At 42.2% G+C, this 25,782-nt stretch overlaps 1 protein-coding gene across 4 annotated transcripts in view; it reads left to right on the top strand.

Moving 5' to 3' along the window:
• Nucleotides 1-25,163, top strand: part of LOC115476269 (mitochondrial import inner membrane translocase subunit TIM16-like) — a 619,296-nt gene extending 594,133 nt beyond the window's left edge. For 2 of the 4 annotated variants that reach the window (XM_030212552.1, XM_030212550.1), the window contains one exon: nucleotides 837-3,017. In XM_030212552.1, coding sequence (XP_030068412.1) covers nucleotides 837-842 — 6 coding nt within the window. In that variant the 3' untranslated portion in view covers nucleotides 843-3,017. Of the gene's footprint in view, nucleotides 1-836; nucleotides 3,018-11,818; nucleotides 11,987-12,549; nucleotides 12,635-18,771; nucleotides 18,909-20,136; nucleotides 20,203-25,002 lie in introns of those variants that run through there. The other 2 variants (XM_030212553.1, XM_030212554.1) reach the window with 2 other exon arrangements.
• The last annotated feature ends 619 nt before the right edge of the window (nucleotides 25,164-25,782 follow it).

Below are 25,782 nucleotides of genomic sequence, written 5' to 3'. Positions count from 1 at the left end.
AATTGTCCGTCTGGCTATGCTACTGAAATATACACAGTGGAAAAAAATGAATGGCAGCTTCCACATGGAGGTGACAATTTTGAAACTTGCATATGTGTTTTACAAACCTAGTTGCATGTCGCCAATGGCATAGTGAGGCTGTAGTTTTTATTTTCCTTCATTTTGGAGGAGGGAATAAACAACGGGGTATTAAGGAGAATTACTCCTCCTTTGGGTAAAGCCCTGGCCAAAATTAGCACTTTTAGAATGCATGCCATTGAGCTGGTGTAAAACCTGATGAGAAAATGTTTTCCTATAAATATGTATTCCCTTTGTAACATGGGGAATACACATATAGTTATTATTTATTTATTTATTTATTTATTTATTTATTTATTTATTTATTTATTTATTTATTTATTTATTTGGATTTATTTACCGCCTTTTTGAAGGAATTCACTCAAGGTGGTGATATATAGAGTTTTGTCTTGCCCAAGCCATGCCCCCTTGAAATCTCTGCATGGTGTCGATCTCCACATATAAATAACAGTTTTTCTGAAATCACCATTTACACATATGCAATCTACATGTGTACATACTGCTATTTGCACACAGATATGTTTCTAAAACCATCTTGAGCGAATCTCTTCATAAAGGCGGTTAATAAATCCCAATAAATACATAAAATAAAGGCCATAAACTTCCCCTAAAATTAGAGTTATACCCCAGAGTGTCACTGCCTCAGCTGTTTTGATAGTCCCACTCTGGATATCATTGCCCTCTTCCTCTCATAATAAATGACACTTGCGGTCTAACCTTTCTATAGCTTATGCTTTCCTGTATGTGTTTGTTTTTAGGACTAACTCTTCAGGTTCTGTTCTGAATTTCTTCTACTCAGCACCTGTCTCCCGAGATCTCCTTGGTATGCCACACCTCTCTAAATTCCACATTTTCCAGTGCTGTTTCATTTTAAACTGGAAGACCGAACAACCTCAGCCAGAAACACACTCAGCTCCAACCACAAGCTCTGGACTCATATGGACTGGCAGTTGGGGGTCCAATCTATGCTGATGGAGGTCCTGTACCCTAATAGTGCTCAAAGAAGCTCAAAGTGGTGACAGATTGTTTGACTGTGATAAATGAACTCACACTTGTCTTTTATCAGTTAAGGTAATCATTGCTGCATCGAGATGTGAGGTATATTACCCCTTCCTAGCATTTAAACTGCACCTTCTAGATAATTCCACCTCTGATCATGCAGCCAATGATAGGGAAGCACTACTGGGTCAAAGATTCAGAGGAGACCAATGATGAATCAGCACCATCCCCAGATGCTGGAAGGTAGAGTTAGTGAACCTTTCTTCCCAGTAAGAGCATTCAGAGTTCTGTCTGACCAGTGCTCAGTGAGACAGAATGGCTCCTTTTTTTTCACCAGTAAAGCTTGACTTAGATGGCCACCTGTGATGGTTGGTAAATATGCAAAAATAATCTGTACTGGAGCAGAATCTCCTGTATGGGTTGGATGCTGTGGGCAGTTTCTTTCCTCATTTTCTCTGCTCTGTACCTGAGAAGGTGTTGGCTATTTCACCCTCTTTCCCTGCTCCCCTGCTGCTGTTGCAGAATTCCTACAAGGGTTCAGTTGAGGCCTAATGATACCAATGCTTTTATTATACAAATACTGTACTGTTTTCTTTTGCATTGTCTGAGTATATTTTTGCTACATAGGGGACCATTTTTAGCCCTATTGGACTGTATTTGTAAAACTATCACCTGCTGGTACAAAATCAGACGAAGGTGGTTAGGCTGTGAAAGAACTTCCCATGCTTGGTGCCGATGTCACAGAGTAATGTATTGTAGAGTATCTCAGAAGACCACATGGTATCCTTGAAACATGATGGTGTTAAGGTAAATTTTGGGGATTCCTTTAAGCTGCTTCCATGCGCTTCCCCTGCCAATCACACACAAACCAACAAGCATGCTGGCGTTGCTGTTCTTAAGGGCTCAGAGAAGCAGCTTAAAGAGACACAATGTGGGAGGAGCAGATACATATTTCTATCAGGGTGGGACAAAGTAACCAAAGCCTTGATTATTGGCCTGGCTTTGCTATGTGATAACCATCTTAAGAATTGGCACCAGGGTTACTGCAAGCACATCACATCTCAAAGATCATATTGTAAGTGGAAGTGGGAGCACAAGAAAAAGGACATCTTTAGAGTTATGTAAGTGAGTTCTTTGCTTTGATATGTCAGGGGTGGGGTTTATGGGGATCACGAAGATAGAAGGGAGTATTGTTTGGCTGTATTTTTTTGTTCTTTCTTATTTTTAGTTTTTTGTTTGTATTGTGTTAGTTTGTTGTACTGGTGCTTGCACTGTTCCCCCAATTAGTATGGAGTTGGAAAAACAAATCACAAAAAAATGAAAGATTTACTTTTGTAAATTTAATTGAAATCTAATAAAACAAACAAAAAAGAGAGAAACCCAAGTATCTGCCAGTTAATATCTTGGACACCTCCCTCTCCAATATGAAGCCAAAACCCTTCCTGCTCAGCTGGTGGCCAGATGTCCATTCCTTTCTGAAAGTAGTGCCTGGATCATCATTTTTACCGGCTCCTGGGTTTATGCTGTTAAAAAGAACTTGGATACTTGTTGCCCTGTGTGTTTAGTTTTGTCTTCATGTTTCTTACTTGGGCTGACCTTTAAAAGACATGTTACACACCAGTGGTGCTGCTCGACCTCTACAATTGCACATCTGATTTCTGAAAGTAGGTTTGTTCAAACTGCAGCTCTGCCACCTAACCTCTGTTCAGCTCTGAATGGTCACTTTGGCTCAGGGCTCCTAGAAGGGGGATTCATAATCTGATGCTTCTGCATATTGGCTATGAAATTTTTAATAAGCAAATGTTTTATTAGAGAAACATATCAAGAAAGTTCTTCCCATTTTCATCCCTCTAACTTCCCACCACCCCTCACAAGACAATTTGTTGTAATATTGATCAATGCAGCTTGAGATTTCTGTCTTCACTCATACTCCACAACACCAAGGAAGCATGCATCATTCGTACATTGTGAAAATGTGCCCTGTTCTTTCTGAAAGTTTGCAGCTTTCTCCTTGGCTTTGTAATAACATGTTTGGTTTTTTTTTCCCAAACCCATATTTAAGATGAGTTACAATTCAGTTACTATAGTAATGTTCCTGCCCAAAAGGGCTTACCAGGTAAATCATAGCTGAGATAATAGAGACTGAAGTGGTTTGGACAAGGTCCCAAGAATTACAGTGACAGAGTCAGGATTTGAACTATGATTTATTTAGTTGTCAGCCCTATAGATCTAACTACTAGACTGCTACTCTGTACATATGAAGCTGCAGGAGAGATCACCTCCATCCATTCCATTGAAGTATGGATCATAGTAGCCCACATTTTTTTTATTGGCAGTGGATGCTGAAAAAACTTTCAAATGGGTGTATTGATCTTTATATGTTACAAGGTTTGGAGACAGTGGGCCTGGGAGGAAAGTATGTACACTGGGTGCAGGTACTCGGAGACCTTTGAGTTAGAATTAGAAACAAGACGGGGATGCACCTTGTTTCTGCTGTTATTCGTTCTTGTTATGGGACTTTTGGCAATACAGGTAAGGGGAAATTAAAAGGTAAAGGGAGTCCATGTTGGATGGGAGGAGAATTACAAGATCTGCAGAAGATTTATGATTTACATTAATGGACCCACACATTCGTTAGCGTCTGCAATAGAAGAATTAGAAGACTTTGGAAAGGTCTTGGGTTTCAAAATGAATATGACCAAATCTGACGTGCTGATGAATATAGGCAAGATTAAGGATTAAATACCTCCTCCTCAAATGCTAGATTGACACCTGGTCTGGAGAAATTATATGAAGTGAGCTATGGTTTGCTACAGAAAGGATTCCTTCATGGAATTGAACAGGTGAAAGAAATTAAACGTCTTCTCTTTTGGGAATATAAATGTGATAAAGATGATGATGCTATCCAAATATCAATATTTATTCATGGAAGTGCTAGTGTGGATTCCTGAAAAAGTTTTCTGCCTCATACACAAGAAAGTATCTTGTTTTATTTAGAACAGAAGGCCCTTTAAGCAAGTAGGATGATGATGTCCAAAGGAAAAGGTGCGAGAGGGATAGCAGTACTCAATTTTCAAAAGTGTCATCAAGCTTCACAACTGAGGGCCTTATTTGACTCCATGACTACACCACTATGCTGGAGATTGAAGGCCAATGAGTGAGGTTTTCCTCTTGGGCCCCAGCCATGTCTAAAACCAGTTCTGGCAGATGCACATTCCAAACACTGACATATTCCAATCAATAAATAGAAAATATAATTATTTTTTTCACCTCTGGTGCCTCTGAAAGAATACAAAGTGGGAAGCAATTTTGGTAAATAATTTGAGCTGAAAATTGTCTTCCACCTAGTATTTATTTATTTGGATTTTGCTCACACCTTTTTTAGTAGTAGCTCAAGGTGAGTTACATTCAGGTACACTGGGTATTTCTGTGTCCCTGGAGGGCTCACATTCTAATTTTGCACCTAAGGCAATGGAGGGTTAGGTGTCTTGCCCAAGATCACAAGGAGCAGCATTGGGATTTGAACCGGCCACCTCTGGATGTCAAGACCTATGCTCTAACCGCTAGGCCACTCTTCCATTCTACCACTAGACCACTCCTCCACTCATAAAAGTATGTACTTCATTTTCAGAGTGCATGTACTTGCAATAAAGGGAAAAGGAACAGGGCAAGGGGAAGCAGTAGGGAAGAAAGTGTGATCAGATTTTTCCTACTGGTTGGACCACTTGGTTTATTTATCTAAGGCTTTCCTCGCATGAAAGCAGTGATCATGATCAGTGCACTGGTACTGAAGCTCTGATGAGTGAAAATAGGGCTCAAAGAGTATGACAGTGAAGAAGCTTTCAAATGAGCGTGACTTGGCATCTCTGGGATGGGAAGATACTTAACATAGGGATGTTGATTAGCATGAGTGTGCCCCCCCCCCCCCCACACACACACACATTTTTGGAGGTAAAGTCCATAATCTGGTTTTAAGGTAGATCTAGGGAAAACCTCTGCTTATCCCTGGCAGTAAGTAGTATACAATCTTACAAGCTACTTTTCGGGATCCTGTCAGGTACTTGTGACCTGGATTGGCCACTGTTGGAAACAGGATACTGGGCTAGATGGACTCTTGGTCTGACCCAGTACCAACTCCTTATGTTCTTATGTTATGGCAATTCTTATACAGGGCAGGACTAAGGCATAGTAAAATTAGGCAGCTGTCTAGGGCCCAAAGTTTAGGAGGGGGCTCCTCACAGATTTGCAGTTTACAACTCCCAAGGCAGATTTTTGCCCTGGTAAATCAGCTTTTGGAAGAAAGGGATGAGGAGTGGGATAACACAGCCACACCTTCCCACACAACAGTCTACTCATCCTCTGTGCATCCGTTGGCAGCAAATATTAAAATATAAAAGAATCTTTGTTACATTGTCCACTTATCAAACAGCAAAAATTTGCAACAACTTTAGGTCTGATACAGACTATATAACTTTGGCAAACACTTCTTAGCTTATGCTGCTTGCTGCCTCCTCTGCAGTCAGAATTACACAGCACCCTCCCCGCCCCCCCATTTTTTTTTAACTAGGGAGACCCTTTTGTGAGAATTTTTTTTTTTTAATATATGTTTTATTGATGACATAAACATCTACAATAAATCAGAACGATCAGAAAAGAATTACAACAGCAGTTTACCATGAGTCTTGTTACTATAATCTTGACAAATTCTATGTATCATCGTTACATTTTTCCCCCCTCATGTTTCACCCCCTCCCCCTTTTCCCTTCCCTTTCCCTCACCAGGTTTCTAGATGTTATTACTATACTTAACCATTAAGTACTCTACTTCGAGCTCGAGGTGTTAAAGTATCCAAGAATGGTAACCAACATTGTAGGTATTTCTCGTCCTTTGGAGTGGCTAAGTCCTGCACTGTCCTACGTTCCAGGGCACTCAACGAGATCATGTATGCCCTCCAAACTTGGGTAGTAGGTTTTTCCTCCTGGAGCCAGAGCTTGAGTATTGTTTTTTTTCCCATCATCACAGCTCGGCGTTGGAAGTAGCGGAGTCCTGCTTTAGATGATCCATGAATCGTAAAGATATTAAACAAAAGTCCAGGGTGTCTGACCCATTGAACCTTCCACATCTTAGAGACCTGTCTGCAGACCATGGCCCAGAATCCCAATATTGGAGGACAGTGCCAGAACATATGGCCCAGGTGTGCCCCTCCCCCTGTGCACTTCGGACAATCATCTGCTGGTCTTAAGGTAGCCCTGTATGCTCTATGGGGGGCGATAAATAGTCTCATCACAAATTTATATTGGGTTTCTCGTAATTCTGCACTCCCACACTCTTTATAGCATGTCTGCATGCATGTCTGTATTACATCTGCCCCAATTGGCAACCCCAATTCCCCTGCCTGCACCAGCCCTTGAAATGGTGCTAGGGGCATAGCGGCTCGGATCTGCGCATGATAGTATTTTAAGGGCACTGCCCGTTTCACTTCCAAATCTAGGATTTCCATCAACTTTACCCGCACTTCATATTGGAGCGCTGCCCTGGGAAGCGATTGTGTATAGTGCTGTATTTGTGCATAAGCTAATAAATCTTTGATCTCTAACCCCTGGCGCCTCTGCAAAACCTCTCTGGGTTGTAGTGTTCCATCTCTCTTAATAATCTGAAATAAGAAGAAAATCCCTACCTCCCCCCCATTACGTAAAGGTATGTGAGGACCTACCCACCGGGAGAATTTTAAAATGTATTTGTATTATAATAGGAGGCCTAATGCGTTTGTTTGTCTAGGGTTTGCTTCAGAGTTAATCCTGCCCTGTTTTTTTTTTTAATTCAAAATATTTCTGCCTTTAACATCCACAAGAAGACACTTTAATGTACTAACATATATCAGGCAGAGAATGAGAATCCTGCCCTGCTGTTATTGAGAGGAAATGGGCTGTGGTAAGAAGAGAGAATGAGGTGTACGTGCTGCGCGCTATAGGAAGGAGAGTTCAGCTGAAAAAGAGCCCCTCCTCTCTCCCCTTTCTTATACTCCAGTGCAGTGTGGCATCCAAGGAGGTAAGACTGAGAACAGGAGACAGCTTGAGCCTATCTAGCCTATTGTGTAGGCTGAATCCAGTAGGCGGAACTTGCCAGCATTACACAAAACAATAGCAAAAGATTATTAGAAATAATGGATTGCCTATGCGTGGTCCATCTGTAAAAACTCTAAAGCTGTTCTAGTTGGATAAGTAGTGCCTTAAAAGTAGCGGATAAAAGATTTTGTAACTTATTAGCAGCTTTTTTTATTTGAAAGCTTCCTTTATCTAGATATATATCATGAAATAAAATTCAATACCACTAAAACAGCTTAAAATTATTTTAGCTGATAGAAATAGCAGCAATAAACCTTGTATTTTGTGATAATTTTTCTACACTGTTCTATACAATACAGCAAATTTAAGTGAGGATATCCTGTTTCCTGATAGGTTCATCTTAGCTGTTGTACACTTGGGAAGCCTGGTGTTATAAAAATGGAGTATATTGTAATTAAATGGAAGTAAAATAAAATTCTCTTTTCATTGGGACATGTGGAATCACATCTTCACCTCATCAGTGATGCATTTGGGGAGTAGAAACTCAAGGGAGCTGTATGTCCTAGGAGGTGAGAGGTTGATATGCACAGAAGGGGAGAATAAAGGAGGTGTTGATGCCCCTGTACAAGTCACTGGTGAGGCCCCATCTGGAGTATTGTGTTCAGTTTTGGAGGCCGTATTTTGCTAAGGATATAAAAAAAAAACTAGAAGCAGTCCAGAGGACAGTGACAAAAATTATATGGGGTTTACGCCATAAGACATACGAGAAGAGACTGGAAGACCTGAATACGTATAACCTAGAGGAAAGAAGGGACAGGGGAGATATGATACTACTACTACTTAACATTTCTAGAGCGCTACACAGATGTTTAAATACTTGAAAGGTATTAATATAGAAACAAATATCTTCCAGAGAAAGGGAAATAGTAAAACTAGAAGACATGAGCTGAGGTTGTGGAGTATTAGACTTAGGAGTAATGTCAGGAAATTCTCTTTCATGGAGTGGTCGATGCCTGGAATGCCCTCCCTACAGAAGTGGTAGAGACAAAAACAGTGACAGAATTCAAAAAGGTGTGGGATGAACACAGAGGAACTCTGTTTAGAAAACAGATGGTAGAAAACAAAAATAAATAAATAAAAAAGCCTTGGATGGCTGCGGGGTGGGGGTGGGGGAGGTTAATGCTTGTCTTTTTACCACCACCCCAAATTATTATTATGTACCAGCCATTCACAATTTGGAGTGATAAAAGATAAAGAAGGCCACGTATGAGAAAAGCAATTTTTATTACTTACCAAAATACAAATACTATTAATAGTTTCTCATGGGAGAACAGCGCTGCTACACATAGGTGTTTTCTGTCACTGTCTCTCCAACGTAATGCACTGGTTCAGCTGTTTATATACTTTTATTTTAAACAATGCTTCACATTACTATAGCAAATTATCTTCCTCAAAGATCATTCTGTTTTCTTTCAACACCATCTGCTTTTTCTCTGTTGTTAAATCACATTTTTCTCTCTCTTCATAATTGCTTCCTTCCCACGCTTGCTTGCACGCAAGAATGTCTTATCAGATCATGAGTCACCGGCTCACATGCTTATCAGCTTTTGCCCTTTGGCCCTGTTCCATGGTGCATGACCTGTGCTCATTATTTGCAGGGGTGGATATGTGGGTGACGCTTGGGCAGCTACTCTGGAATTGGGGCTGTTGCCAGCAGACATCGTAATTCTGTGTCTGTATATGGCAATCCAGTTTGGGATGGGCTAGAGGGGGCTTCAATGGCAAGTTCAGTAGCTGGAACCAAGGACAGTGCTGGGAAGACTTTTATGGTCTGGGTCCTGCAAATGACAAGACAGATTTGGATAGGCTGGAGTGGGCTTTGATGACATCTCTAGTAGGTGGAACATAAGGACAGCGCCGGGCAGACTTCTACGGTCTATGTCCCAGAACGCCAAAGAAATAACTGTGATAAAGTATATAATATCACATTCATTGATGATTTAATCATGAATTAATAATAAGTGTGACTGTTGGGCAGACTGGATGGACCGTTCAGGTCTTTATCTGTTGTCACGTACTATCTGTTTTGTAGCTTTTAGATACATAAATGGATTATTCTATTTTGAGCATGTTTCAGGGACAAGTGGTTTTATAAGTCAAAATAATACAAATATTTTGTTTCATGCAGATCTCTCATTTGTTTAAACATAACTAAATAGGCTATAAGCTCCTAATGCAGTCCATTGGTTTTCTTATATTGTGCCAAAACTGAAAACTCTTATCTCTTGTTGATACTAAAAGGAGCTCATTTTCAACACTATCTACCCTAAAAGGTTGTTTTGTGGCTGTAAATGAGCAATTGTGATATTGAATAAATAAGTGTATGTTTGTGTTCCTAATAATATGTCCAAACGTTATATAATCACTTCAAGAAAGTGACTTATTATTGGAACATAACCACAAAAGGCATGATATAGTCACATTTTCAATATGGTAATACTAGATCCCAGCTAAGGAACAGGGTATTTTGAGTTAGTCTTCACTGGACCAAACTTGCTTTCCTTGTGCCATCACCATCCAGCTGGATAGGCAGTGCCGTAAAAGGTGGAGGAGTAGCCTAGTGGTTAGTGCAGTGGACTTTGATCCTGGGGAACTGAGTTCAATTCCCACTGCAGCTCCTTGTGACTCTGGGCAGTGGCGTTCCTAGGGGGGTGGACACCCGGGGCGGCGCCCCGTCCCCCCCCCCCCGGGTGCAGCACCCCCCCCCCCGATGCAGCGTGGACCCCCCTCGGGTGCACGCCTCTGGGGGGGTGCCGCAGCGTGCGCCTGATCAGAGTTCCCTGACTTTGCACGTTCGCTGCAGCTCCCTCTGACCCGGAACAGGAAGTAACCTGTTCCAGGGCAGAGGGAGCTGCATCGAATGCACAAAGTCAGCGAACTCAGAGCAGGCGCGCGCCGCGGCACCCCCCAGCGGCGTGCACCCGGGGCGGACCGCCCCCACTGCCCCCCCCTTGGTACGCCACTGACTCTGGGCAAGTCACTTAACCCTCCATTGCCCCGGTACAAAATAAGTACCTGAATATATATAAACCGCTTTGAATGTAGTTGCAAAAACCTCAGGCGGTATATCGTCCCATTTCCCTCCCTTATATTTGAAAATACAGTGAAACAGAATAGTAGAATTCAGTAACATCATAGGAGCATGTAGATGGATATGTCTGAAACATTTAACAAAGTTGAGATTAGCATATATACCCAACTGGGCATTTATGGCAGTCCTGTTATGATGCCGTATGTTCAGAAATCATAGCCATAAGTATAGACAGCTATTCAAACATTATCATACCCACACAGGGATCCATTCACACATTGCAAAAGAGCAACTTCTACAGAGTACATCTGAAACTTAATTTTTATTTTCTCATTTCCATCTTCCAAAATTCTAGATAGCAGATGTACAGATCAGTAGGACCCAAAGCAACCCAAAATAAGTAAAATCAGAAATAACACAGTTTATACTTAATTGTTCAACCACCAAGATTCACCTTTGGGTTTAAAAAGCAATGCCATGTGTGTGTAAGCTCTGGATAAATAAATGAAGACAATCAAGGTTTAAAGCATATGCCTATAATAATGAAATAGTGATGGATTATTCACATAGCAGGTAGCCAACAGATTTATTTTTCACTGAACGTAATTAACTTTTTATGAACTTGGCAGCTAATAGTGTGCTGAACTGGACAATGTTGGCACATTTAGACTGACGCTGGACAGAATTTATACATGAAGGAAGCTCTTCCCTCATTGTTCAATATCTCTCTGTGAAATAGTAGTAATAAAAAAAAAAAAAAGAGCAAGGGCAGTTGTATAATATACTACTGCATTCCACAAAGCAAAAGGAGCAAGTTCCCACATTCCTCAGTGGTAGTTGTACAATCTTGATCAGCCACAGGCATGAAAAACTGAACCCAACACAGGCTGTGTTTCGCCATAAAGCCTTCCGCAGGGGCCAATTCTGCGGTTTTCTTGCGGACATGTTATCAATAGAAATCAAACAAAATAAAACATGGAAAAGAAAATAAGATGATACCTTTTTTATTGGACATAACGTAATACATTTCTTGATTAGCTTTCGAAGGTTGCCCTTCGTCAGATCGGAAATAATCGGAAATAAAATTATTTCCGATCTGAGGAAGAAGGGCAACCTTCGAAAGCTAATCAAGAAATGTATTAAGTTATGTCCAATAAAAAAGGTATCATCTTATTTTCTTTTCCATGTATTTTGTTTGATTTCTATTGATAACCTTAAGAGTGGACTAACACGGCTACCACACTCCTCTACTTGCGGACATGGCAACTTTGCGTGGATGCAGCTGCTCATAGGCTTTGGGTGTATGGGGATGACGGTGAAGAAGAGGGAAGGGGAGATTAACCTCATTTGCTTCCGTTTTTTATGTTAGTTCTTCCAAATAAACTTTATTGAATTTTTTCAACAAAACAGAGTATCTAATTAAGACGTAAACACTTCAAAATATCATCTACATACGTCCCATCCCAGCTTCCCCCACCCGGATTCAGCGTTTCCACGTTATACCGTTTCCGGTCTCAATCTACATCCTTGGTAGCAGTAGCAGTAAAAGAGGATCAGTGGGGTGCTTGGCTACGCTGCGGCCAGATGGGGCGCTAAGGAGGCCAGAGTGTCGCTCTTTCCCTCTTTTCTATGGCACAGTCCTTCCTACTTCCGGTCGCTCTTTGCCCTTTCACCCTGTGCCCTTGTGCTGTGGGTAAGAAGATGTGCAAAGCGTGATGAAAGTGCTGGCGAAAGAGTTGCTACAGCGACCATGGTGAGTGCCGAGGAAGTTACCAGCCCGGTGGTCTGTCCTAGCCACCCGTTTCTTTGGGGCTTGGGAAGACGTCCTTTGAACCCCAGGGTTTCCCGTCCCATCTTCTTTTCTTGGACTTGAGTCCAGTGATGTTTCCCACCTGTGTTTGTGCAAATCTCTTCCTGGCTTTTGGACTCCAGGGTCTTGTGCTCCTTTCTCCTAGAGGTGGGGTGGGGATGCAGAGCATCTCTCCCAAACCTGAGTGCACAGAGTATTAGAGCGCCTGGCACCTCAGTGTGTCGGCGTCATTGGAGGGGAAGAGGTAGGTAGGTGGGTGGCTATCGTGTGGCGATCGGTTCATGTGTCAGTAACCCCCCCCCCCCCCCCCCTCTGTTACATATATATTGTTATTCTTTGATTTGACTAATGGATTATGCCTTTTACTTTGCATCCCTTATCCCTGTATCATTATGAATTAATAAAAAATTTCATGAAAAAAAAGTAACCCCCTGCGACCTTCTGCCTGTAAGCTGACCAGACACCGTATCTGCTGCTGAATCTCTTTATGGGTTTGTCTTTTACAGGCAAGATACTTGGCTCAGATCGTCGTGATGGGGATGCAGGTGGTGGGCAGAGCTTTCACCAAGGCACTACGCCAGGAGTTTGCAGGTGAGCAGTGAATCCAGAGTCCCTCATGCAAAGACCTGCCCTCCAATTGTTTGCAAACAGTTATTCTTTTTAGAAAAAAAAAAAGCATGCATTTAGTTCAGGCCAAATAGCATCCAGACTTCAAGGGATAGAAACCCTGTCACCTCAAAGCTAAGCTGGTGGAAATGAAAACGGTAACGGAATTCAAATATGCGTGGGATAAGCATAAAGGAATCCTGTGCAGAAGGAATGGATCCTCAGGAGCTTAGTCGAGATTGGGAGGCGGGGCTGGTGGTTGGGAGGCGGGGATAGTGCTGGGCAGACTTATACGGTCTGTGCCAGAGCCGGTGGTGGGAGGTGGGACTGGTGGTTGGGAGGCAGGGATAGTGCTGGGCAGACTTATACGGTCTGTGCCAGAGCTGGTGGTGGGAGGCGGGGATAGTGCTGGGCAGACTTACACGGTCTGTGCCCTGAAGAGCACAGGTACAAATCAAAGTAGGGTATACACAAAAAGTAGCACATATGAGTTGTCTTGTTGGGCAGACCTAATGGACCGTGCAGGTCTTTTTCGGCCGTCATCTACTATGTTACTATGTATTCCACTTTACACCAACCAAGACAGGGTGGCAGACTGGACTACAAAATGGTTTGATGATCTCTATCCAGTTTCTAGAAAACAGATGTCCACATCATTGAATTGCATCTTCATGGTGCTACCTAAATTGATAGCCTCATCCAAGTATCTGAGCAATCAGGAAGCATTTGTTTGCATAGTTAGGAGATTTACTTGGTGTAATGGCTCCAGATAGGTTGGTTTCATGTGGATTTGTTTCAGCAGTATTTCATTATCAAGGTTAGCTTTGGCCAACTAAGTGCAAGTTAAGGCATACTTTTTCTGTCATTGTTTATCCACACTTTGGCTACTCTCCCAGACTGCTCCGTTTTGAGATGTCACCAGCTGGTGATATCAGAGATGGACTGACCATTCAGGCAACCGGGCAGTGCCCGAGGGCCCAGAGGTTCTGCACGGATGCCCAGCCCACCGCTGGTGATCTAGTGGTCTTGGGGGGGGGGGGGGGGAACATGTTCTTTCCTGCCCGCTGGGCTGCCACCATTCCCCCTCGCCCGACACCACCGTATTTTAAAAATGGCGGAAGTCTTGCAAGACTTTGAGACCTGCAAGTTGACTGTGGGAAGTCTCTGTCGCCATTTTGAAAACATGCTGGTGCGCAGGGGAATAGTGGCAGCGCAGTAGGCAGGAAACAACATGCCCCCCCCCCCCCCTGCAGAGGCCACAAGACTACAAGGACCCCTCAGGTAGCACCGGAGCAGCAGGGGTGTCTACTGCGGCGGTGGGGGGGCCCAGACCACCCTCAGTCCGCTCCTGGGTGATATGGGGATGGGATTTGATATACTGCCTTTCTGTGGTTACAGTCAAAGCGGTTTACATATTATATACAGGTACTTATTTTGTACCTAGGGAAATGCAGGGTTAAGTGACTTGCCTAGAGTCATAGAGCTGCAGTGGGAATCGAACCTAGTTCCCCAGGTTCTCAAGCCACTGCACTAACCATTAGGCTACTCCTCCACTCCTGAGCTTTTCATTTTTTGAAAGTCTAGTTAAATAATGGTTTGTTGAATGGTACACTAGTTGTAGTGGAAGTCTTAAGCAGAATGCCTATGTATATGAGCAAAGTTGGTTATTTTGAAAGTGTACCAGTATATGCTATATATTGGTTTGAGATTAGCATTTTTTTTTTAAACTTTATGCTACTGATCCCTTGAGCTTTTTATTAGTTTTATTTATACAGTATAAGAGTGAACCCCTATTAAGCCTAGGTGTGTTGAAGAATATCGTAGTCACTGATTCACTGCTAGTGCTGGTCACCATACTTGTAAAGTGAGCCGCCTTCTGGAGTTATAAGGAGGTGTATTTTCAAACCACTTAGACTTACAAAGTTCCTATGGATAAGAGCCTTCTGGCATCAGCATATCATGCTCAACAATGAAATGTATAATTGTTTTCAGTTCAGTGCTACAGAATCTGCATTCTTGTGATTTTACTTTTGCTATGGTGATTATAGATTATCTTGTAGCCCAGTATGCTGTGCTGCAACTAATTTATCTTTAGGATTAATTCATCTCTTTAACTTGTCAGTTTTCACCTATTTGTGGTCTCTGAAGTAACTCTCTGTAACTAAAGAACTTGCTTTTCTTCTTTGTTTGTCTGGTAGGAGGCAGGGCTGGTGGTTGGGAGGTGGGGATAGTGCTGGGCAGACTTATACGGTCTGTGCCAGAGCCAGTGGTGGGAGGCGGAGCTGGTGGTAGGGAGGCGGGGATAGTGCTGGGCAGACTTATACGGTCTGTGCCAGAGCTGGTGGTGGAAGGCGGGGCAGGTGGTTGGGGGGCGGGGATAGTGCTGGGCAGACTTATACGGTCTGTGCCCTGAAAAAGACAGGTACAAATCAAGGTAAGGTATACACAAAAAATGGCACATGTGAGTTTATCTTGTTGGGTAGACTGGATGGACCGTGCAGGTCTTTTTCTGCCGTCATCTACTATGTTACTATGATTCTTAAAGGGATTTGACTTTAGCTTTCATCTTTTTCTGTTATAGCTCAGGGCAAGTTACATTCAGGTGTAAGACAATTTTTTTTCGTGTTGTAAATTTTGTTGCTTTTTTTCTTTTGATGTTCTGGTAGATTTTCACCACCCTTTCTATAGCACTACTAGACCTATGCAGCACTGTATATGCACCCATTATATGCAGGTACTTTGTCCATAGAGGGCTCACAATCTAAGTTTTTATACCTGGGGCAATGGAGGGTTAAGTGACTTGCTCAGTGTCGCAGGGAGCTACTGTGGGATCGAAGGCCGCTGCACTAACCATTAGGCCACTCCTCCACTCTGTTTATCAGCTTGCTTATACATGTTTAAGGCTTTCAGATTTCAGTACTTTTTGAATGTTTAGTTATGTTGTTGCTGTTAGGTACATTTGGAGGTTTTTGTGAATTCTGTTTCTATAAAGTACATTGTGCCTTGAGCTCTTGGGGATATACAGTCTCAACACACAGTGGCTGTTCTATTGCAGTGAATGACCTGTAAATAGTAAATGAGCAAGCTGAGTCTTCCTTTTGGAAGAAGTGTTTTGACTGTAATTAATCAATTGATATTTGCAGTTTGTCAGATCTTGGTAGATATGTTCAGTGACCGAGCCAAAAGTGTGGTGCCTCATCAGGAGCCAGGGCTCTTGTTAACCAGGTTTTCAGTTTTTCAGTTGTTACTTTGACGTTCATTTCTTCCACTTTCATCTGTGTCAGGAAACCATTCTGCTTCTCTGCTATGCTCTGTAGGAGCTCATATAAGCATCTCCAGAACGTTTCTGTTTCAGCTATGGTTGGTGGTGTTTTTAACTGCAGTAATATTCTTCCCTAGACCCCCTATAGAACTGCCTTGGATTCTGTCTAAGTTTGTTTTGGTATGTCTTTTTTGCTATTTTCAGTGATTGAGCTTGTATTACTTTCAGTTTATTAAAGGACTTCAGTTAAGGATTTAAGGACTTCTGTTAGTGAAGCATATTTTAACTGAAACTGTAGATGATATAGTATTGTTTTGGCATCCTTAATCTGTTGAGGCAGTGGTTCCCAAACCTGGTCCTGGAGGCACCCCAGCCAGTCAGGTTTTCAGTATACCCACGATGAATATTCATGAGAGAGATTTGCATGCACTGGCTCCACTGCATGTAAATCTCTCTCATGAATATTCATTGTGAATATACTGAAAACCTGACTGGCTGAGGTGCCTCCAGGACCAAGTTTGGGAACCACTGTGTCGAGGTATTGGTGGCATCTCTGTGCAAAATGATTGTTTTTTTGCATTGATTTAACGATTCTGTCATTAATTTTCAATGCACAATAATGGTATCTGTAATATTACCTGATGCTTCATGTTATGCAGGTTATGGCCTTTTTAATATTAGTGTGTTTTTATTTTATGTTTACTTTTGGTGTTTAAACTTGGGTACTTTTTTCATATCTCGTATCCTTGCATGCATATCCATCTCCATAGAGGCCAGGAGCCCAACCATCTGCTATTCCACCTCCTGGCTTCTGTCCTGCCTTTTCATCGGCTTGCTCATCTTCCTGCCCTGCAGTTTGAACTTCCGTTAGTATTTCACCTGTTACCATTTCCAATTGCTCTGGCTGTGCTTTTCTTCTGATGCTTGTTTCTGGGTTTCCTACTTCTTTCTATGTCAACCTTTTTTTTTTTTTTTTTATGAAGGTGTTTTCCTTACATGTGTTGTTGCTTTGATTTTTTTCCAATTAGAAATTAAATTTGTCTGGTTTTTTTTGCAGCTTTTCTTTTGATGTCGCTAGTCTCTTTAAATTTATTTTTTTTAATTCTGTTATCTTTCTCCTATTACAGTGGATCCATGAACAGGCTTTCTATAGGTGCATTAGATACATTATCGCTGTCATTGGTCCTCGTGGCACCTCTCATCCTGGGTGATGTGCAGCCAGAATTGATTTTTCTGTTTTCTTTCTTTCATAGTTGTAGTCTAGTGGTTGCCTTACTGAGATTTGATCTAGATGTAATATGACAAGGTCACCACTTCAAGGTACTCAGACTTTTTGGCAGAGAAATTATTTCTCTGCCTCTTGGAAATGCACAGCAATTCAAGGACGTCGCCACAGGATGCTTTGCTGTGATCACTATATTTGTGAGGAAGCTCTGTGCTATCTGCTGGTTTTGCTGTATCTGCTGTATGGTGTAAAAGCAGGGAATGATTTTCTTTTTAAAATGATTGTGATTGGGGGTATTTGTGTAGTGACTTGATTTGATGTATTAAACTTGATGGATTGCTTTTTATAAAAAGTGACAAAGCGATTTACAATCTATAATAAAACAAAGGGTTAAAAGAACGCCAGATATTTAAAGGAAAGGAGAGAGAGGAAAGAGAAAGCAGAGAAGAATAAAAACAAATTACTAGTAGTATAGATGACCACTAAAATCAGTGAATCTGAGGCAGACTACCTGAATCTAGGTGGATAGAGAACGCTTTCTCAAAGAGGTGAGTCTTAAGGAGAGTTTTGAATTTAGGGTAAGGGAATTCCACAGTGAAGGGGCAAGCCAGAAAAATGCTCTGGAGTGAGTGAATTAATAGTGGGCTTCTTTTAAAAGGGGAAATCTGAGCCAGTTGTCAAGGGAATGGAGGGTTCTAGCAGGGTTGTAGGAGATGAGAAGAGAGGAAAGGTGGTGCTTTGAAAATGAACCCTTTGTGAGCAAGAATGTGGATCTTGTAGTAAATGCAAAAGGGAATAGGGAGCCAGTGATGTTGTGTGAGGAGGGGAGTAATGCAATCGAATCTGGAAGCGTAAGAGAGTATGTGGACCGCTGTGTTCTGAATTATCTAAAGGTGACAAATAGAGTGTTGAGTGACCTTTGCATTTCTGACTCCCCAACACCCCAAGTTCTTGTATCTCCTCTTTGTTACAGCTTCCTAAAAGGGTGAGTGGACCTCCTTCCCCTATTCAGTGGGCAATGAGCCTATGGCAGCTGACAGAGCTCATCCCAACAGGGACCCTAGTGGTGGGAGGAGAATTGGCCCACTCTTCAATTTAGGGTGCTGTGGAGTGGAGTGATAGTGGACAGGTCTATTCTTCAGTTTTGGCCTGAAACAGTAGAGGGTTAGGCTTCCAGCTGGGGCTGTCTTCAGCTGCTTGGCAGTGAGCCAGCAACAGTGAGATTAGGGATAGGATGAGATCTGCCTGGCTTCCTTTTCTTTCAGCATCTGAGTGCATTAGTTGTAGGTTTTTGAGGCCATAATCCACTGGCTTTCTTATCTGTCAGGAACAGCAGTCTGCTGGTCTGTGCTTTCTTGTCCCTAGTGAGTCATTACCATTATATGCACTGCAAAGCGGGGATCTGAGTGAGTGACCTGGCACAGAATTGCCACTGTGGGGTGGCGTGTGTGAGGGGAGCTTGCACTGCCGTCGCTTTCTCTGGCCTTGTTCTAGATAGAAAACCAATATTGTGTTTGAGGTAGTTCACATTGTCTTATTTGATTTGGTGGGTTTTGTAATATCAGTGCTTTGCCTCTGCTTGAGCTGATAGATTTTGGTGACTAACTAAGCTGCCAACGGAACTGTTTCTTGTAGCAAGTCGTGCAGCGGCAGATGCACGGGGACGATCTGGGCAGGAATCGGCCGCAGCATCCAGTCTCTCCGGAATCAGTCTCCAGGAGGCGCAACAGATCCTCAATATTTCCAAGCTGAGCCCAGAAGAGATTCAGAAGGTAAAACTGACATTCAAAGTGTGCGGCCTGTGAAAGCAGCCTGGACATTGTCTGGGATTTGTTTTGCCATTTCAGATTTGCTTTCAAGTCTGAGTTGGGCAACAATAGTCTGACTTGGACTTTTGGTGAGCAAGTCCTAACGAATAACCAGAAGTCCAGTAGCCCAGGATGTCTATCACTCAGTTAAAAACCAAAGCACATGTCATGGAATTAGGTATGTGTGCAGGGACTCCACTTATAGTCGGCGTCCTGAGACTTATCTGTGTGAGGTTTGCTTGTAGAAATAACACCTCCAGCAGAGGTCCCAGAATCATTGCTCCTCTTATTTTATTTATGGGAGGTCTCAAATATATTTTGGTGGGCTTATGGGTTGTGACCAAATTAAATCCTTTACAAACAGATTCTGAGATATGTATCATATATATAGGGCTTCTGACTTTAGGTTTTAACTTATAAACACCAAATACCCCGATGCGAAACAATTACTGACTAAACAGTGGGAAGACGCCACCTCTCTAGTGTGTTCTCACCTGCCTCCTGTCGTATCTTGTACCCTTCACTTAATTTTTATGAGTTTTCTGTGCTGATGATTCCTCTAAGTTACCCAAATGTCTATGATTGATTTTAGTGGAAAAGGCTTTAAGCAATAGTGCCTGTGGTATGAAAATACACACTTTTTTTTTTACCCTCAAAGAACCCCTAACTGGAAAATAAACACTTAAATTTCCAAACACCTAAATCAGAAGCCCTAAACGAATGTGCCAAAAATAAAAGTTTCCAGACTGTAAGAGCTTTGAGCAAGATCATGGAAGAGGTCCATAGATATTCAGCAACTTGGCCACATCTAATCAGTCCAGGGTAGTTTGTCTCACACATAATATTGGTATATTAAGAATTGGCACATTCTCTGAACACTTCCTCTGGACCAGTCCATGTGCTGAAACTCTGAAAGGCAGATATATCTTGAGACTTTCTTCTGCAGTACAGCATTTGAAGGACAACTTTATAGAATGACCCTGTACATGTGGCAGTGCGCACATACGAGCGGCAATGTGGCTGCATGCTTGTGTAAGGTGGGTACAAAAATTCTGCATTAATCTTAAACTGGGTTTCAGTGAAGACCTAAGTGACCCACAATAACGTTAAAGCTCCTTTTTGGCCACTAGCAATTATGGAAGTAAAAGAAAATTGAATGCATGCACTGGGGACTGCTTCGTTTCTTTTACAGAATTACGAACATTTATTTAAGGTCAATGAGAAATCGGTGGGAGGATCCTTCTATCTACAGTCAAAGGTAAGGAGGGATCATTGACTCATTTCTTGTACATGAATGAATGGGAGCCGAGGATTTTGTGTTCCGAAGATAACTGTTGCTCTGCTTTATTGGAATAACCCACAACAGTCCCAGCTAGTGCCATTACTCGGAGCCTTTTCTTCTGCTCCCTCCCCCTTCCTGTTCAGAGCTCTCAGCCAACCAGTTACATGAAGTGCCTTTAAGGAAAGGGACATTGATCACTAAGGGCCCCTTTTACCAAGCTGTGGCAAAAGGGGGGCCTATGCGTGTGTTTTTGACGCATACCAAGGCCCCCTTTTACCGCAGTGGGTAAAAGGTAGGTCTTTCTTTTTTTCAGGAAATGGCCATGCGGTAAGTGAAGCACTTGCTGCACGGCCATTTTAGGGGGAGCTCTTAACCTTTACCCATTGAGGTGACAGTAGGGGCTCCTGCGCTAACCTGGTGGTAACTGGGCAGCGAGCAGCACTGCCCGATTACTGCCGGGTACACATCGGTGCTACAAAAATAAATATATTTTTGTAGCACTGGATATAACTAGCTTTACCACTGCTTTGTAAAAGGGGCCCAAAGGTCTGTATTAAATAACTGTGGGCAGTGGATGCTTTTAAAAAGAAATGTATTGTAAAATGGAATGGCTTTTTACTACTAATAATAATTTTTATAGTGCTACTATACGTACACAGTGCTGTACACATTATATGCAAGTACTTTCTTTCCCTAGAGGGCTCATAATCTGTTTTTGTACCTGGGGCAGTGGAGGGTTAAGTGACTTACCCAAGGTCGGAGTCAAACCCAGGTTGCCAGGATTAAAGCCCACTGCACTAACCATTAGGCCACTTCTTACTTTCTCACTTGCAAGACCTTTTTCTTTAGTCTGTGGTTTCCACTGGATCCCCTTCTCACATAGTACTTTACTATCATTACCATTTATATAGTGCTAGCAGGGGCACACAGCACTTCACAGATATGTGTAACAAACGGTTCCTGATTTTTGAAGCTTATTTTTTTATTTAATCTAGCAAGACAGATAAAAAATGACAGAACATCTTGGTAGCACCAGCCGCAGAGAGTGAAGCAGCCTGTGGGTGATGTAAGGAGGTCATGTGCAGCAGGTTTAAAGTAGCCTCAGTTTGGTGTATTTTAGGCTGGGTTTGAAATAGAGGCTTTTATGGTAGCATAAGTATCCAGGTGGAGAAAATAATGTTCTCCTGGCAGAGTGATTAATATAAGCTTGTAGTGTGGGGTGGGAGAATAGGAGAAAGTAGGGTGCAAACTAATTGAAGTAAGCAAAGCAATAAGAAATCGTTCTGGAGTAGGATCCCTATCTCTGAAGAAGCATTTGAATCTGAAATGGAGCCATGTAACAAGTCATAGGTTAACTTCCTCAGTCTGGTCCTAGAGTATGTCTTAGCTAGTCTGCTTTTCAGGACATCCACACAGACTGTGCACAAAGATCTGTCCCACATTGGGTAGGGGTTACAACAGGACTGTCTTGAGAAGCTCTTGTTTAAGGGAATTCAAATGAGCAAAGTATCACTGGTCAAGGGTAGGAGTTTGTTAGGTCTAACCTTGCATTGGTTAAGAACCTGTATATTGAAATAAACTTTTAAGGAGCCCCCTTCTGCCTTATAGAGCTGAAGTTTACACTTTGGCTTTAAGAATCTGTTTGGAACACAGCCATGGTGGAATTTCCAAACTCTTACCTCTGTTAATAGTGATGCATCAACGTCACCCTTGTAATATATAAAGGGAGCAAAGGAGGCAGAAAGATAGCTGGAAACCCTCTCTTCTGTGTGGCAGTGAAGTGCTTCACACACACTGTAGCACTATAGCAGTATTTAATAATGGAATCAGAACAATCTGATCGTACACATAGAACCACTCTGCCATCATCAGGGGATGTGTGTGATTCCAGCGTTTGAAGGAAGAGCATCCCAGCTTTTAGCATTAAATTTATCCTTAAATCATAGTAAATCACAGCAGAAAAAGTCCAGCCAGACTGCCCAGGAGAACTTGCCCAGTAAGGGGGTAGATGCAACCCCCCCCCCCCCCTCCCATATGTCAGGCCTTGACAGATTTTGTTTGTTTGCAGTAATCTGAGTCTTGAGGATATCTTTGAGCTAGGGGCATTTTTATTTATGTATTTATTGCAATTCAAAAAATATATTCAACATACAATATTGTATATGGCTAAGGATTAAGATGACGACATTATTCTATACAATTCAGTTTCCATGATTCTATACAATTCAATTTCCATAACTTTAGTCCACAATAATTCAGATCCAAGAAGAAAAAGGGCAAAATAAGGAAATAGAAAAAAAATAAAGGGAATAAACTCTTAAAACAGGTGTAGCACAAGGCAACCCAATAGAGCCAACAGAAGCAGATTTAATATCGCTTTAACCATTAACATTTAGGAGCACCTTCTCTGTTCGCAAGATGATGAGATAGTTGGTTAGGTTAAAAAACATAGAACATTTTCAGAACCACAAGATACAAAACTACATGGAAATCACAAAGTAAAGTTGCCCCGAGGGCTAAGACTCGAGGCCTCAAGGCTAAGAAATATTTGTATTTCCTTAGAAGAATCAGGATAAATCCTTACTTTATAACTAGAGAACACCACGTCCATTTTCCTGAAGTACTTATGCATTCAACATTCTGATCGTGTTCTAGAGCAAAAGAGGCTATCAAGGTGTTTTTCTCTGTCACAACTTCAAATGAGTTTTCCAAAAAAAAAAAGCTGTCAAATCAATAACTCCCTGTGAAGGTTCTTTCATGTTATTTCTTCCAGATGTCAGTGATATATTATATGCCTTGGTTATTACTAGAAAATTTCAAGACTTCCATCAAAATACTTTTACAACATTGTCAGGAATTATAACTGGAGATCTAGGAAAGTTCAAAAAGTGCAGATGTAAAGCTCTACTCCAATTTTCCATATATTCTATCTACTTCATCAGGCTCATTTTAACAGAAACCTGTGACTTAAGACAAGATGGTAGATCTTTCATATCCATTTCTACTTGATTTAGACATAGAGTCTGCTGATTTTGAGTCTCCATTTTACTAAGCTGTGGTTAAAAAGAGTCCTGCAGTAGTAGCGGTGGCTGTTTTTGCCATGTGCTGAGGCCCTTTTTACCGCAGCGGGTAAAACCCAGAAAAAATAAGTGGCCATGTAAGTTTGCACTTACTGCACTGCCATTTTGGGAGGAGCACTAACCGCCACCCATTGAGGTGACAATAAGGGCTCCAGCGGTAACCCCCTGTGCTAATATTTTTCTTGAATTTCCAGTGGCGCCAGAAATGTCGCACACTGGGGGCAGAACTACCGCCTGAAGCCACGTTAGGCCTGTAGTAGTTCCGATTTGTCATGCAGCAACCCTTTAGTAAAAGGGCCCCTTACTTTAAGTCTTCAGTCACTTTAGAAGAAATATTACTTAGAGTTCCAAACCTTTAATGGCTTCCCTCGAGGCTCTAAGGGTCACAGTAGTTAAAGCCCCTAACTCTTCACTAGAAGTAGTGCTTCCTCTGAAAATCACCTCCATTCTTCCAGCTATCAAAGTTTGAGGGGGTAGAAGATGCCGTCAGGCTTTCTTCTACGCCTGCCTCTGGCATCTGAGCAATGGCTGTGTCAGCATATCGGCAGTGCTTCTCGGTTGAGGGGCAGCCACCCTCTCTTTGAGGCTCAATGAAACCCCTTCTTCACCCCTCTCCACTGACAGGAGAGACGCTGAAGATCCTGTCCCTTTCACAGAAGTGACCCCCCCCCCCCCCCCCCTCCAAATACCTCCAAGGTAGGCTAAACTGAGGAAGGTACATGGCCAGTGACTGAGGGAATTCCTCTGGTCTTAGCCCACCTCTTCTTCCCCATGTTGCATGGAGAAGGTCGACCCACAACAAGGAAGGTGAGAGAGACATGTGCCCACACCAGTTCGTGGCACTGTCTTGGATTTTCTGTTTGGTCCATTTTTATTTTAATAAAATCTTCTGACAACATTTTAAAATATAATTTAAATTTTAAAAAGTATTTTTGATCAGTCCTACTGCTTACAAATTGTAATCTTAAACCAGCTGTTAGGTCTCATTCTCTGTCTCATTACCAAGTTTTGAAGTTACCTCCACGGCCACGTTAGCGATTCTATGGTAAGAGAGTCCAGCCTCCCCAGCTTATTGAGGATTGAGCTTTGGTCCCTCTAATGCAGTCTTTTTGGAAGCACTACTGCTGGTTGGGGCACCAAAAGTTAGACCAACACTTGGTGGTGTGTGTCATGCAGTGCGAGCAATCGCTAGTATCCTATAAGTTTTACACTTGGTTTGGTGACTTGCCCCTTGACAGTTGCGCATTAAGTGATTTAGACACAATATGCCTATTAATGGTGTGAATCACTAATAAACACAAATATTCTCTACACTAGGTGCACTATGGGTGCCTAAAGTTAGGTGCTGGCTTATAGAATTGTCTTTTTAAATGATTTTTCCCCCCCATTTTGTGTCGGGGGGGGGGGGGGGAGACCTTGATCAATCAGGGCCTTAATGTTAAGAAATGATGTAACAGTTATATAGGTTTGAGGCAAAAGCACAGATAGCTCCTAAGTTAGGTTAGCAGGATAGCTTCAGTGAATATATATGAGATTTGTATATACTGAACACCCAGTGGGTTAAGATATGACTCCAGGCTTGGGTTGGGAATTGCTGCTGTAGGTGAACGTGTTTTATATTGTACTGGTGAAGGGAAGCGTTGGGTGTTTTCCATGTGCCTCTGCAGAGATCACTCCCTGCCTTTGTGTTTTGTAGGTGGTCAGAGCAAAGGAACGACTAGATGAAGAGCTTAGAATTCAATCCAGAGAACAGAAAGAGCAGCAGCCGCCACCACCACCACCAGATAGGTGATGGCAGTCAACCTTCCCGACTCCCACCCCATGTAAATTATAGTCAATAAATTATCTTCCTTTCTGGTTCCTGCTTTGCTTTTCATTTTTATGGTAACGGATTTTACCTGTAAAACATCGTATATTTGTCTTTTCCTCTGCCAGGTGCTGCAGTTTGAGGATTAATGTAAAGTATGCCTTTCTTCTTTGGTTCTAGTTTTTCTTAGCATTCCCCCCCCCCCCCCTTTTAAGTGTGAAAATCTGTGCCTTTTATTAGGACCAGAACCCCCTTTAAAATAAAAGCATCTTCCCTTTCCAATGGCCCATGCTGTGTTCATGCCTTAAGCTTGTCGGTGTGGCATTTGCATGAGGCTCAGATGAGGAACAGAGTACATCATCTGCAGGAAGTGCTGAGGACAAATACATGTGAAGTCTCACTTGCTAAGGGGAGAACTTTGAAGGAGGTGACTTTATTTTTTTAGAAATGGGAGGTGTTATAAAAGGAGTATCAAATTTGAAAGCAGCATGGCCCAAAAGAATAGCAGTCCTTCAGCGCAAGTGATCAAATCCTTTGGCTTTAGTCCATTCCTGTACGCAGACGATGTGCGCTTTTTTTGTTCTGCTTACTAAATCAGTGGAAGAATTAAAGGGGTGGCGGTATATGCATGAAATTGATTGAGATTGAACATTACCAAGTCAGTAATAC

Source organism: Microcaecilia unicolor, chromosome 8 (assembly GCF_901765095.1).
Source record: "Microcaecilia unicolor chromosome 8, aMicUni1.1, whole genome shotgun sequence".
Lineage (NCBI taxonomy): Eukaryota > Metazoa > Chordata > Amphibia > Gymnophiona > Siphonopidae > Microcaecilia > Microcaecilia unicolor.
This window is presented reverse-complemented; position numbering and strand designations above follow the sequence as displayed.